General features: G+C 32.6%; 1 protein-coding gene across 1 annotated transcript in view; it reads right to left on the bottom strand.

Annotated features, from left to right (window-relative positions):
• Positions 1-15114, bottom strand: part of Tsp (Thrombospondin) — a 194993-nt gene that overhangs the window by 79838 nt on the left and 100041 nt on the right. Inside the window, exons 7-9 of the mRNA XM_075359724.1 lie at positions 12872-12929; positions 9091-9267; positions 4719-4838 (exon numbers count right to left, since the gene is read on the bottom strand). Coding sequence (XP_075215839.1) covers positions 4719-4838; positions 9091-9267; positions 12872-12929 — 355 coding nt within the window. The remainder of the gene's footprint in view (positions 1-4718; positions 4839-9090; positions 9268-12871; positions 12930-15114) is intronic.

The raw sequence follows: 15114 nt of genomic DNA, 5'->3' as shown, positions 1-15114 counted from the left end.
CCTCCGCCCCTATCCTTCTGATCCCAAAATCCCCCGGGAGCTTTGTGTCCCGGGTCCTTCCAGACCCCCTAACCCCCTTCCCACCCCAAATTTTTTAACATGTTTGGGGGATACATTTCCAATCCCCTCAAAAAATCTTTTGAACCCCCAAAAATTTTGAATCTATTTTCATGCAGATATATTTTACCTACCCGTCCCAAACACCCCTCGATTAACCTTTTTTGACCCCAAAACTAAGCTTGTGGGGTGTCAAAATACAAGCAATTTGACACAGAAGGCGATAAAAATATAAGATACAGCGCAGGTCAATTCCCATGGAGGAAGGGACCGACCAAAGTACTTCTGGAGCTCTTGAAGCCTTGCAACGGAAGGTTACAGACGTTAAAGGAAAGAAACGCATCTGGCAGGTGTCTTCCGAAGAGGAGGAGCCAGTGGAGGGCTTGTAGGAGCTAACGACTCGATTAGGATTAGCTACTTTGATGTTGAAACAGTATCATGGTTTAAGACTGGCGAAATATATTTCCAGTCATGAGAAGGAGTTGACTGCAATATACAACGGACTAAAACAGCTGTCGGAGGTGTCCCCGTCACTAACCGTGATGATACAAGCCACCCAGACGGACCCGCATAGGGAATCAGATGAGGAAATTTTGAGACGAGACCTGACCGATGAAGAACTTCTTGACTTACTCCCACGCAGGTGACCGTCTGAAATACTAAACAGAGTAAGACAATAAATATCTTGATGATGAATACAGGGATTTGTGTGAGTTTATTGACTTGGCAAACAAGCAGAGGGTGGAGGTTAACAATCCGAGGGCGCGAAGATTTAAAGCAGACGCGACATTACCAGAGATATTTCCTCTCTCATGGGGGAAGTTGTGGAATCAGCTCACCACAGCAAGTTCAGGATTTACTACAGTACCGAAGGCCACCATTCTGGGGTTATTAAGACGAGAATTGGAGAGATTGTTTGTTCTGCCTGGAGGACTTGTTGGCACGACTATTAGAAAGATGTCATCACCACCAGCGGTGGTGATTTCAAGATCAGCTAAGACATCCGGCCGTTTAAGGTCAAGGTCGGCCTTGGCTCGAAGGTCGATCCCTCCGGCTGAAGACAGCAGAGCAGTCGTAGTAAGAGCTCAGGGTAAGTCCTATGCGGACTTACTAAAGACGATGAAAACATCCGTAACCAAGGAAGACGCTGAGAAGGTCTTTTTCTTAAGGAAGGGACGCAATGAAGAGCTCCAAGTTAGGGTCAAGGGCTCGCAGAATGAGGAAACATTTACTACAGCTCTCCGAGATAAGACGGTGGAGCTGCAGTAGACATGCACACCAGAGCGACAGGGGAGCGGTTGTCCATGTTAGAGACGTGGAACTGGACACATTAGAGCAGGAGATAAACGAGGCAATTGCCGGCGTTGTCGGGAGTCACGAGGACTTTAGAATATCGTCAATAAGGAGAGGGTATGGAGACACACAGAACGTGACAGTCATCACAACACACAGGGATGCAAATAAACTCATAAAGAAGAGGATAGCAATCGGGTTGGATCTACTGCCCACCCGACTGAAATCCTCTTCACGGGCAGTGAAAACGTGGGCACTGCCGAGCTTATATCAGAGAAGAATCCATTCGTTGTTACAGATGTTGAGGTTGGGGACACAGGAACGCTGAGTGCCGGGGTCCCAACAGAACAGAGCTGTGCTACAACTGTGGTGACAAAGGCCACAGATTAGGTAATGCCGTGAAGGAAAAAGATGTTTGGATTGCAGTAACGTTGATCACTGCACCGGAGGCATGACGTGCGAATCAACCAGAAATGATTAAGTTGGCCCTACCTAATGCCGATAGAAGACACTCCCCCACGACTTAGTGGGAGAACTGATGAAGGGTCTCGGCGTGAACATCCTTATAACAACCGAACCCAACTGATATGCAGTTGCCAGTAGAGAATGGTACACAGATGCTGCGGGTAACGTCGCTATTCTGAATATTAGCGGACAGTGGGGCTGTCAGACATTCCACAGAGAAGAAGCATTGATAGCAGTGGAATTACTAGACGCACTGCTGATTGGAGCTTATGTCAGCCCCAATTGTGAATTTCATGATTTTGAGGTATTCATGGGTAGATTCAATGATGTCGTTATCAGATCACCCAGGAAGATCATTCTGATGGGCAACCTGAATTGCAAGGCTGTTGTCACCGGTAGTCCTTAAACAAACCGTCGCGGCGAGATTCATTCAGACATCATGACGGTGAATGTTCTTTACTGCTTAAATGACCACACACCTACCTATGCGGCGAGGGGACATACCTCGATTCTGAATTTAACCATAATGGACAGACGATGGGATCACTCCAGGTGTAACTGGAGAGTCCTGCAGGACGAAACGGCAAGTGATCACTTGGCCACAATGTTAGAAATCGAAAACCCGTCGTTTCGTTTGGTAGCCAGTCAGAAACCACCAAGACTGACACAAAGGCAAGTTGCAACTGTCGTTGAAAATGTTGCCAGACAGATTAGAAATATGTCGCCATCGTCTCTCCAGGATTTGATAGTTTATGAGATTTCAAAGATTCCTAAGAGTAGTAATAGGTTTCACCCGGTATATTGGTGGACCGAGCAAATAGTGCATATGCGAAGTGAACTTGACAGTCTACAACGCCGAAAACAGCGGTTAAGGGTTGCAGGAGGGGATGCATACGAGGAGGCTGCGCAAAGATACGTAGCTGCACGACGTTTACTGAATTATGAAATCAAGCAGTCTAAAAAAATAAATGGAGAGAACTCTGCGGAGAGCTCAATTAAAAAAGATCTGTGGGGGCGGGCTATCAGATCGGTATGAAGCGATTTGGTAGGTGGCTCCCCGTCCTCACGGAGGAGACCGTCTCGCGGTCTCCTCCGTGATCTCCGTGAGGTCTCCAACTGATTAGATTGTTTCCTTGCGAAGATCGAAGAAGGGTCTGGCTAGCGTAGGTCAGGAGTAAAATTAAGACCGAAACCCGGCCGACGTTCGGGGCCCGGGAACGACATAATCAGGCCTGGTTACCCCTTCCCAGGGATTAGAGGTAGGCAAAATAAAAATCAAAAGATCCAACCGGTGGCGCCGACCTGCCGTACTGGATTTACTGCCAGTGGGTGGGGAGGCACCCTTAGAGTAATAGGACACTTCACTGGGTTGAGCTTTACTTAATTGTATGTTCAGCCCAGTGTAGTAGTGTGAGAAAAACCTTTCTCAATGGATGAAAGAAAATTTTTGCGATTAGGAAATTTTTCATATTTTTTTTTTTTTGGATGGACAATGATGCACCAATTCTAACTTTTTCATCACTACTTCAATTTTGTTTACTTCAACTTTAAAAACTGTGAAATGTTGCACATATGAACATTTAAGGTATATTAAATAGCGAGTATATTAAAATGGGTGAAGATAGTATCTGATAGATGTGGTTACTTTACTAGATAAAAAATCAATCAAATGATTGCTCAAGCAAAACTGCTGCTCCACAAGAAATAAACTTATCTATCAGTTCCTAAATATGAGACAAAACTTTACTGCATTATAGGAAATATTCATACTGTTCATTAACTTTTTCTTTGAAAAGGTGTTCAAAGAGTCTTGAATTTTATGATTTCCTTAATTTCCATACAGATCAGTTAACTTTCCAGACAAACTCACACCCCGTTCCTATTAATTAATCTATTCACACTAATCCCATCCCATTTCTATTAATTTCAATTAATATGAGATGTTTAATGGAATGGTAATTCTGCAAGAAATTTAACATAACCAAAAACACAATACAAATTCACCAGCATTATCCAACAAATGTGGTTTAACTTTTGGGAAAAGAATTTGTGAAATCAATTCATTCACTTTCTAAATATCCTACAGATGTTTTCACAGATATTAGAAAGAAAAATTCTTCTTAGTCAATAATTCATGTTAATTAGTTTGAATAGCAAATCTCAGATTGTTTTCAGCAACTCCAGTCAAATGACACTGTTTACAATAATATGTTGAACTCTCAAATAATGACAACAAACAGATTTTTTAATGTTCCACAAGACAGTAGGCACCACTTTATTTACAGAAGGTAGCATTTTGAATGTTTTTGTTGAAGATGCACATCATCTCCATTCTTTACTATATTTTTTCGATTCTGATCCATAAATAAATAAATAAATACATTTTTCATTTCGGTACATGATAATACATTATATAGATCGTGTCAAGAATGGGTCAATATAATTACATGCTATTTCATAAATAAAAAAAGTAACTCCCCCAGCATTTACTGGATGAATCAAGGAAAACTGTGGTAAACTCTTGAGCTGAATAGTATCACAGAATACACAATCAATTATAAAATAAAATAATCACATGCATGAGAATTCTATATTGATATCCAATATATTAGAAAAAGTATAATGCAGAATATTTTGATCACTTGATAGTCTAGAAGTCTCTACTCAACTAATACAGCTTTTTATATCCTGGCCCAGTTGGCAGTTTATAATTCATTGGATAAATAAGAAGAAGAAAATATGAAAAAGGGATTTTTGGAAGTTTAAACTTTTAAGACTACTGGATATTACTAAGATTAATTGGACATGTGAAAGAGCTCTTTATTATTACTGAATCAGAATAGATTTCAACAGAAAACTGGCAAGATTTTTCTTAATTATCAAAATAATATGCTTCAACAAACCTGGTGAGCAAGGATTATTTTCACATCCAGATCGTGGTACACATCTTCTTCCATCTCCAGTATAACCTGCTGGGCATGGTCCACACTGAGCACCTTCAACTGTATCATAACACCTGACTCCTGTAATTAAAAATTACAAATTTTTATACTAAGTAATCACAAAACCTTAGTTTTTAACTTAAATATTATTATTTATAATTATGATTAAATATACTTTTCTAAAGTATGAAGATATTTTTATTACAATGGAAAAAAACATGTAAACCAAATTTTACATCAATTACTACAGGATACTTTAAGTTTCTTCAGAAAAGTTTTTATAACTCTCATTATAAATTAAAAATACTGAAATCTATTTTTAAAACGGTTTTATATTTTTTAACACGGTACTTCACCGATACCAACATCAAAAACTAGTAAATAAAAACTTTATTATGATCATAACATACACCAAGACTACCAAGTACAAAATTAATGAATAATAAAAACAACTATAAAAATTTAAAAAAATACAACTGCCAAAAAAAAAGAAATTAATAAATTGAATTAAAAAAATGACAATAATCAAACTAAAAAAAAGAAAACAAGGTATGGAAATAAAAGACTAAACATTGTTATTCAGTATTTAATTAAATAAAATAATGGGTGACCACTCAATACTTTCAAACAATTTTAATTTTTTTAATTATATTTTTCATGTTGTAGAAATAGCATGCATTTAAGGTTATCTAATGATTAGGTTCTCACCAGGTTTTACATTGATAAGAAAATTTTGTCCTTCTATGAGAATATTTAAATGCAGTCAGGGGGCTGTGAATAGTAATTGTCCTATATTAAAGAGCTCTGAATAGCAGTTACTCAGTTACTCTGAATAGTAATACAGAGCCCCAACAGCATTTAAATATTTTTGTTGAAGGATAAGATTTTCTTATCGATGTAAGGCCTGGTGAGAATTTAATCATTAAAAACCCTTAAATGCCTGCTATTTTTACATGAAAAATATAATTAAACAAATTAAAAATATCTGGAAGTGTTGAGTGGTCACCCAATATTTTATTTACTTAAATACTGAATAACGATATTTAATCCTTTATTTCCATACCTGGTTTTCTTTTTTAGTTCGATTTATTGTCGTTTTTTTTTTCAATTTTTAATTTTTTTTTGGCAGTCGTGCTTTTTAATTTTTATAATAATTTTTTATATTTAATATTTATAATTGTTTTTTTATTTAATACTTTTTTGTAACCAATGAGAAAAATTCATGATTCGAAAACTAATGGATATGACGTATTTAACGTACTCAGCCAAATGAGAGAACTGAAAACACCTACAGTTCTCTCATTTCTTGTATGAGAAAACAAATTGTCTTAATTTATTTAATTGTAGTTTACCAAACTAAAATTACAGTTTTCTCGAGCGATTGAGTTCCTGAGATATTTTGTTATTGTGTGGATCATACAGTAATTTTCTGGAATCCAAACAACTAATGCCTGAACTCTCAAATTGTCTCACGCCATTCAGTGCTACGTAGGCTTGTCCCTTGGCAAAAATATGAGTGATCATATCTACAACAGCTCTGTCTTAGGTAGTCCCTTGCAGTTTATGCACTGTCACAGCCCAACACAATATTAGGGGGAGCATACGCCGTTCCACTTAAACGTCCCCCTAAAACATCAAATTCGGTAATAGTGGGTTCGATCCTCAATCTGATGCCGACAGCATTACATCTAATCGTAGGCGTCAAACTCTACAAAGATCGTTTGTGGAAGCTCGCCGGGCGCAAGCTGGTTTCGGTGTAGCGCAGGCCACTCTTTTTTTTTAAGGTATAACAATATTTCGCATAACCATCATCTGTGACATCGAGAGTGTACCTGATGCATGCAAAAGTTAACCTACTAACAGATACCCAGCTTGAATTTTGAAAATCGGACAATTGTTTGCAGAGATATTATAAGAGGATCCCATTGCATCTCCAAAACAGCGCCCCAGGTACACTCCGTTTGTTACCAGTTGATGGTAATGATTAGTCTAGACTCACACGCAGTCCCACGGAAACCCCATGGGACTTTATATATTTCTATTTATTATTAAATAGAAATTTTTAGAAAACAGGAATTTTTTAATTTACTTAATATTATTTCATTTAATGTAAATTTAAATTATTATTTTTGTAGTATTATTCATTCGATTGATGTGAGTCGTTCAGTTCAAACTCAGCTAAGACACTGTTCTGGGTACTTGAGGCAGGGCAAGGATAATTAAAGATCCTCCTGCCTGTCATACCTATACTATTTTTATACCTTGTATGATAAGAACATCTTATTGCAAAATAATAATATTAATACAGCCGCTAGACGGGCGGGCTCGTTAGAGTAAAATCACTCCCTCTGACTGACGTTGATGCCTAACGGTGGTTCCAGCTTGCGGAGAAGTAAAAACAAAATAAAAAGCACAGTGATAGAGGCTCACAGTTCATAGTTCATTAATTCAATTCATTAAAATTTGTGCTTCAAATATTCACTACAACATTTATACGAATAGATAAATATGTATACATATTTATATAACCTATGAACTCCCGATAATGTAAGGATTTCAACGCGGGTCATACATCTGAATCGGTTCGGCCGTTGAGCTGCTACAGTGGAACAAAGGTACGTACATACATACACCTTAAATACATTACACTACTTTTTGAGCAGTCGTGTAAAAAGAGAATTGATTAGTGTCTTTATTAACAGATTAAAATAATTATTGATGAAATTATAGTTGTGCAATTATATAGAGCAAAAATGAAATTTGCACAGAAAAAAAGTTCTGATGTAATTAACTGGTGAGTGTTAAAGTGAACATTAAATCATTATAAAGAAAACGCATATCGAATTACTATTTGATATGCGTTTTATCAACTTATTGTTATTAAATTACAGTATAATTGTTTCTGTTAAAAAAAGATCTATTTGATTATAAATAAATTGTTCAGCCCTTTTATATCGTTAGTAAATTTATTCAAATCAAAAAACTGAAATAACTCTTCAACTTAGTAAAGTGAAAAACCAAAAAAAATAACTTTTGTCATAAGCTTAAGTAGTATGTAATGAACAACATGAAAATAGCAGTTTGGTTTAATAGTATTGAATATTGTTACAATTTTAGAACATTTTTTTTTTTTTTTTTAAATAAGAAACTTTTGTAAAATAACTGACTTTTTAATAAATAGCCTTTTGAAAGTACGCAGATCTTTGTCATTTTCAGATCTTGGTCTAAAAAAGCTAACAATGACAACAAACTTGGTGGTAATAAGATACTTCCAAGAGAAACAGTACTAGTTTTTTATGTTGTTGCAAATCAAATAGTCATGTCAACACTTATTATCAAACAACATGACCAAAATTGTTACACTACGGTCAGTAGAAATAATAAAATTAAAAAAAAAAGTAACTAGTTATATAAATAGGCTTAACACTAAGATTTAACACTACAAAATAATTACTATTTTGTTTGTTTAGAAATTAAAACTAAAACAAGTACCAACTAACTATATATAATTAATCTTTTGATGTCAGGTTTCGACGCATCATACCTATGAGCATTTCATGTATCGTATATTAATATTTTTATACCTTGTATGATAAGAACATCTTATTGCAAAATAATAATATTAATTAATTATTATAAAACAACACATATAGTTAAATAAGGTTATAATTAATAAATAAAAAATTATTCAGACAATTGTGTCAGACTTGGCATTTCAGAGTTGAAGAGTCAGCATGTTCATTTTTATGTTCAGTTTTACAAGAATAGCAATAGCAGTTGACCCGGACAGGGACTGACAAATCTAACTTTGAGGATGTATCTTATTTACGTGGTAGACTAGGACTTCTTTAATGATAAAATTCATGGTAAACAGGGAATAAATAGCATATATGTTTTCATTTTCAACATAGTGTATTACATTTAATAATAAAATATTTATTTATTTATAATAGCTTTGATTCACTAGCGAAATGTGTCATCAGGAAGAATAAGTTAGGTTGATTGATATTTTTGATGATAGAACTCTGGGTCATTCCATGTCAAGCAGACCAGGGGTTCCCAGTTGACCATCTCCAAACTTCATCAAATTTTATGTGGACATTCGCTGTTGTCATTTTATCAGATTTTAACTCTATATCTGCTACTATTGATTTTCTGTACTTTTCACACTAGCCTTATTAAATTTAATCGCCATTCCAAACCTAAATTATTCCTTCAACTCTGTGAAGAAAAGAAATTTTTTTACAATAATTTTTACATTCAGTTACTCATATTGTATTTTTAATGAATATGAATATTTTATGGAGAATAGTAGAATTCTCAATTTACTGACCTGGGTAACAGTGTCGTTCACTGCAGGTGTACCCTGGCTTGCAGTTTTTTCCATCGCCAACATAGCCTGATGGACAGCGCCCACATCTTGGTCCTTCAACTGTATCATGGCATTCAACTCCAGGGAAACAAGTTGGTGGATTGCTGCTGCATGACTGTCTTATCTGAGCTGCTGAAGCTATAGGATAACACATTATCCCACCCAGACCAAACTAAGTAAGCAACATTATTGTTATTTATATTTTTATTTTTATTCAGCTACAACTAATGTAAAAATGATCGTAGCATTTGATTTTATTATTGTGGGTTAAATAATCATTTTGATCACATTGCTTTAAATAATAAAATAGTTAATAAGTACAATGTGACTGTAAAGAAATGGTAGAGTTTTCAAACAGTCATAATTTTGGATCAAAGACATGAAATATTTGTTAGAATGAAGAGAATCCAGAAGTTTTTGATATGTAACAAGTTCTAGTGCCAGCAAAAGTATACTGCATTACTATTAGTCACATGAAGCCTGTTAATCACCATAATTATGATGTAGAGGAAGGTTCAATTTGTTCTGTGGCATGCTAAATTTGATTCAGTTACACTTGTTAAGGGTGAATATTACTGTGAGTTCAATGAAGAACTCTCACGCAATAATAACCTCGGCTGATGGGATCTAACAAACCCAGAGAATGAGCAGCCTATTGAAACAGTCACATCTAGCACGACCATCAGTGTCTGAGAAAACCATTGAAGCTTGAGAACAAGGTATTTGTGTAGCCCAAAAATATCAGTATGGAAGTGTTATGTAGAGTTAGGCATTCCAAAAACAACTGATCACAACTTTTTAAAAACCTGCTTTGTTTTACCACTTACAAAATTCTGATGTAACTAAAATTTATCTATAGAACAAAATTAAACAATTTTAATTATTTACAGACATTCTGGATATCTAGACCATGATGGAGAGTTTTTAAATAAGTCTATTTTCGGTTGGAAGTTGGTGATGAATAAGTTCATGCTCTTTTTATAAATTTATTATTAAAAGGTATTACTAAAATTTCTAGTTTGGTAGCTATATTTCATAATTTACTACACAGAGATTGAAACTTAAAACGCTATGTTTAACATTGAAAATGTTAGCGTTTTTTGTGTAAATAATGAAACATTTGGCTGTAAAAACGCTATTATTAGCAGAATAGCATACATGGTCATTTGTGTTAAAGAAATGAATAAGCATGTAATGTGATGTACAAAACTGGAAGCTTCACTTTATATTACTTAAAATTAATAATATAAATTAAGTTTCTGTGAACTTATAAACAAAAAAACTTGGTATATTTGTGATATTTCTAATTTAGATTTATCAGAACTTGTTATGCTTTAAGATATTAATCTAACATAAATCATGCATGTATAATTGTATTTGATTTCAAATACAAGTTTTCAGTGCTGAAAATTTTATCTAATAGGATTTTATTCTAAGTTATTAAAACTAAGTATTTACTTTCAAAATTTATACTCTATTTTTTTTTTTTTTTAAACAAAAAGTGTTATATGTAGAACTATTCGGTTATTAATTGTACTGAATATCAGCAGTCTGTATAACACATTTTTCTTTATTCTACATTTAATTGATGATTATAGAGATTGTAAATTTTAATTTCTAAAGTTAGAAGAGTACAATAAATTTTCTTTATTGTACTCTTCTATAGTTTTTTCATCCTAAGCATCTGTTATTGTACACTGATAATTGCAATTTTTTAATTATTTGTAGTATTGTATGATCTGTCTCCATTTTTTATTGAATTATCTTTTAAGTACTACATTGACCAAATAAAGTTAATTTAAATTGAAGTTAAAATTTTTATGATTTTACAGTCTTTGTTAGATATTAGTAGAGAAATTAATCAATCTGGAGAGGAATCTTGAGAGTGGAACTAAGAATTAATAAAGTTAAAATTAAATTTACGCAGGTAAATGTAAGAATTAAGGAAGATTTAAGGTTAATTAAACATGATGTAGAGGATATTGAGTAGTTCACTCACTTCTTAAATGTTGTAATTAGAAATGCTGTACTGAATGAAGATATACAGTGTAGAACAGCAAATACAGTGCTTCATAAATTCAGTATATCAGTATGAAAAGTACATGACGTTGCAAAGGGAACTAAATTAAAAAGTGTTGTAAAAAATGGAATGTAACCTAAATGAATATCAAAAAGCAAGTTTTTATAAATAACTGCTTCAGAAAAATACTAAAAATTAAATGGAATTATAAAAGAACAAATGAATTACTTCTCAGAACAGTGAAGATGGAAAGAAGTGAAAGCAAATTAGGCATCTGATGTGGAGGGGGATTGATTACAGCTTTTAAAAATAATCAAATATTGTTAAGATGTCTTTAGAATAGAATCTCCAGGATATAAGAAGAACTGACTGAATTCACAAGACGTGGAAAGAACAGTAGAAAAAGAGGCATTTGATGAGAGGATAGTTTAAGTTGCTGCCGTAGAACATACCAAGTGGTACTGCTAGGTGGAAGCCCTATGACCCAGATGGATATTCAAATACCATAATGTACTGAGGTAAAAGTGAACCATTTTCTGTTATACTGTTAACCTGTAAGATTTTTTCCTTTATTAAATTAGAGAATTTAAGATATTTTTCAATATATTATCTATGAAGCCTATTCTTTATTTTACAAGAATACTGTGTAGTGTTTTATCCGGTTGTACTATATAGAAATATAAGGAGTGTCTCAAGAAATTTCTGCCATAGTTTATTGACAAATTTTTCTCACCAAACATTCTATTCTGTTGTAATTGACATAAGTTACATTGATTTTCGCAGAACTAAATTCTCTACAAATCTTATCTTATAGTTTCATTTGGATATTGACAACTTAACAAAGTAAATTTTTGCCATACTTTAAAAAATGTGATTTTCAAGATGTAATTTTTTGGGTTTTATAAATATTTTTTTTAGGAAAACTACTGTAGATCAGTTCTGGGACCCATTTTTATCCAATTTTTCATGTAAGATTGCATATAAAATGACTAATTTTGGTCAGTAATTTGTGTTTGATCTTTAGAGTAGAAATCTCAGTGAAATCCTTTCCTAGTCATAACTTTGAAAACAAAGCTTTTCCAGAGTTATGTGGACTTAATTTTGATTTTTTTTTCACAATTCTAATGCCAAGAATATGCTTACAAAATGTGGCATAAATACTGATACACTCAGTAGATTGTCATTATTATTATTAGATTTTATTATTTATTATTTTTTATTAGTAAATTTTCATTACATTTTTAGTTTATCAGAATCTTTATGAAACTAAATTTATTCATTTTAAAAGATTAGATTACGTATATAGATGTTAATTTATTATTACTAATTATAGTTAATAGACTATTATGTATTTCTTATTTATTCTTTTCAAGTATTAGTTTCATATTATTTTCTAAAAATTTATAAATAAAATTTTCTTTCCTTTTATTTTTATTTTTTTTGGAAGGGATGCAGTATTAAGATTTATTGTATTTAAGTTTTAGTTTGTGTGACTTGATAATATTTCATATTATATGTATTAATAACTAATATTTAAATAAATATATGGCTACCAAGGCTGGATAAACAGGGTAAAAAATAAATTTTGACACTAAACACCTGTTGTTATTTAAAAAGACATATATTTCAGATAATATTTAACAACATTAGTGTGAGTTTAATTTATTGAAAATTATTTTTGGGAACTATCAGTGTAGTTTTCCAGCCTTGGCTATCCCTCACCTGGTTTGCAGATGTCACATCTTTCTATGTATTCTCTTAGTCTTCTTGTTTCTTGTCTCTGTGAAATAAGAGATAAAATTATATTTTGTTAACTACAAATATAATTTTTTTAAATTATATTCCTTAAATTATTTTCATTTAAAAAAAATTATTTACTGGATGTAAATTTATATTTCATTCTGTTCTTTTACTTAACAAAAGGTTATTAATTTTTTCAGAGGCTTGTGCATATTCCCAAAATTTGGTTCTTCACCAGTAACAACCCCTCTGATTAATATTTTATCTCATTAATTCATGTAGTTATAAATTTATATTTCTTAGCGATGATCTTAAACCATATTAACTTTCTCACCAATCTTGTCTTTTATTTAGATGCTTTTGTAAGTAAATAGTTTATTGTTGATTGAATTATTTATGCTGCAGATGAAATTTCAGTATTGTTAAAATTGGAAACTTTGTTATTAACTCATCTTCTTTTGGTACTATCTCCTCACTGAGGGTTGTCAGATATCACTTGGTACTCCTCTGTGTTCTGGGCTAGCCTCACAAAGGACTCTAAAATCAGAAATATTAGGAACTAATCTCTCATCTTCATTCAGTTTTCCCATCAACTGTTGAGACCCAATTTATTCCTAAAAATATGACCAGATTTTACTGTCTTTTTCTACTTTATAACAATAACTAATGCATTTTATCCATTCTTTGAGGATCAAAAAAAAATCTCTTTGTCTCTATTGCCCAAGAGATTCCAAGAGTATATATATATCTATAGAGCTTTTTTCAAAGACATCCAAACTTGATATATTTTTAGATCTTAATGAATAAAAAAAGTTTGTAATTATAGAATAAAGCTTTCATTTTAAAGAAAGCAGCTCTGGCTAACTCAATACAAACTTTTACCACATTATCACAGTCCCACTACTTATTAAACTAACAAATTTAATACTTAAAACACACAACTTCCTTAGTGTTTAGGTCTTCCAAAACAACTCAAAAATCATTATGTCTTATTTCACAAATAACCATCACTTGATTTTTTGTTACTTTTGTCTTATTGTTATTAATTACCGGGTTATTATATGAAAACTGGAGCTTTTTTTTATATTAAGCCTTCGCGGGTGGTGATGTTTTATAACTGTGGGCGGAAGACATTTTCAAAAAAAAAAGTTCATGCAAAAACCATTTAAAGTAGTTAAACATGCTTTCATGCATAAAAACAACATGTAACTTTTTTTGGTGAATTCTACCACTAATCTGGTTAAGAAGCACTGTTTAATTAACTTGCAAAACAAAGTTTACGTGAAAACGGCACATGTCTCACTGAGCGCACTAGAATTTGCAAACTATAGGTGTTGATTTTGGTTATGTTTTACATTGAGTTCTTTTCATGTAAAAGACACTGAATAATAATAGTAATATTGTTGTAATATAATAACAATATCAATTTTGAAGAAGTAATGTGCCTAGGCAGGGAATGTTATAATATGATTTTGTTATAATAATATAAATATTTCTATTCATTTCCTTCTCAATTTTTGTCTCAAAAATTTTGTTTGAATCAAACAAAACAAGCCAAAAATGAAGCTCTGGAAGTAACAGTTTGTAAACAAATTACTTAAAAAAGAGTGAAAAACACAAAAAAAAAAATAATGCACACGTCTTGTTACATATGCACAGTCATTGAACTCATCTGAAAATTGAAGTAAAATTGTTGTATCAGGAATTCCCACCTCAAAATGATTGAAAGAACATTTCCTGCCATCTCTTAGAATTTATATGTAACTATTTAAAGATAAATAGTCGGTCACATTCAGAGACTCATATATGGGTTTCCAACTCTCCAGTGTAAGTACAGGTAGCCCATATATGGGTATCCATTCACAAAGGGTTAAACCATAAATTAATATTTTTTTCATTAATCGAAAATATGGGAGGCCAATCGTTTATAACATTTTTATTATAAAAAATGTTTGGTTAAAAAACATTTTTTATAATACAACAAAAAAACATGTGTTATTGCAATGTTTATGTGCCTGTTGATAGTGATAATGTAATTTATATGAAAAGCCATAGTATTCATATACGATCATAGGTTAATTTCATACTGTTTTATGGTTATATACAGTCATTAATTTTATATATCCATGTTAATATAGACTGCAACCATTTCTGTTATTTATTTATTGATATTGTACTTTTAATTGTTCTGTGATTAGGGTTTTCCCATATTTTCTCTTGATCCA

This window comes from Lycorma delicatula, chromosome 3 (genome assembly GCF_047948215.1).
Source record: "Lycorma delicatula isolate Av1 chromosome 3, ASM4794821v1, whole genome shotgun sequence".
In the NCBI taxonomy this organism is placed as follows: domain Eukaryota; kingdom Metazoa; phylum Arthropoda; class Insecta; order Hemiptera; family Fulgoridae; genus Lycorma; species Lycorma delicatula.
This window is presented reverse-complemented; position numbering and strand designations above follow the sequence as displayed.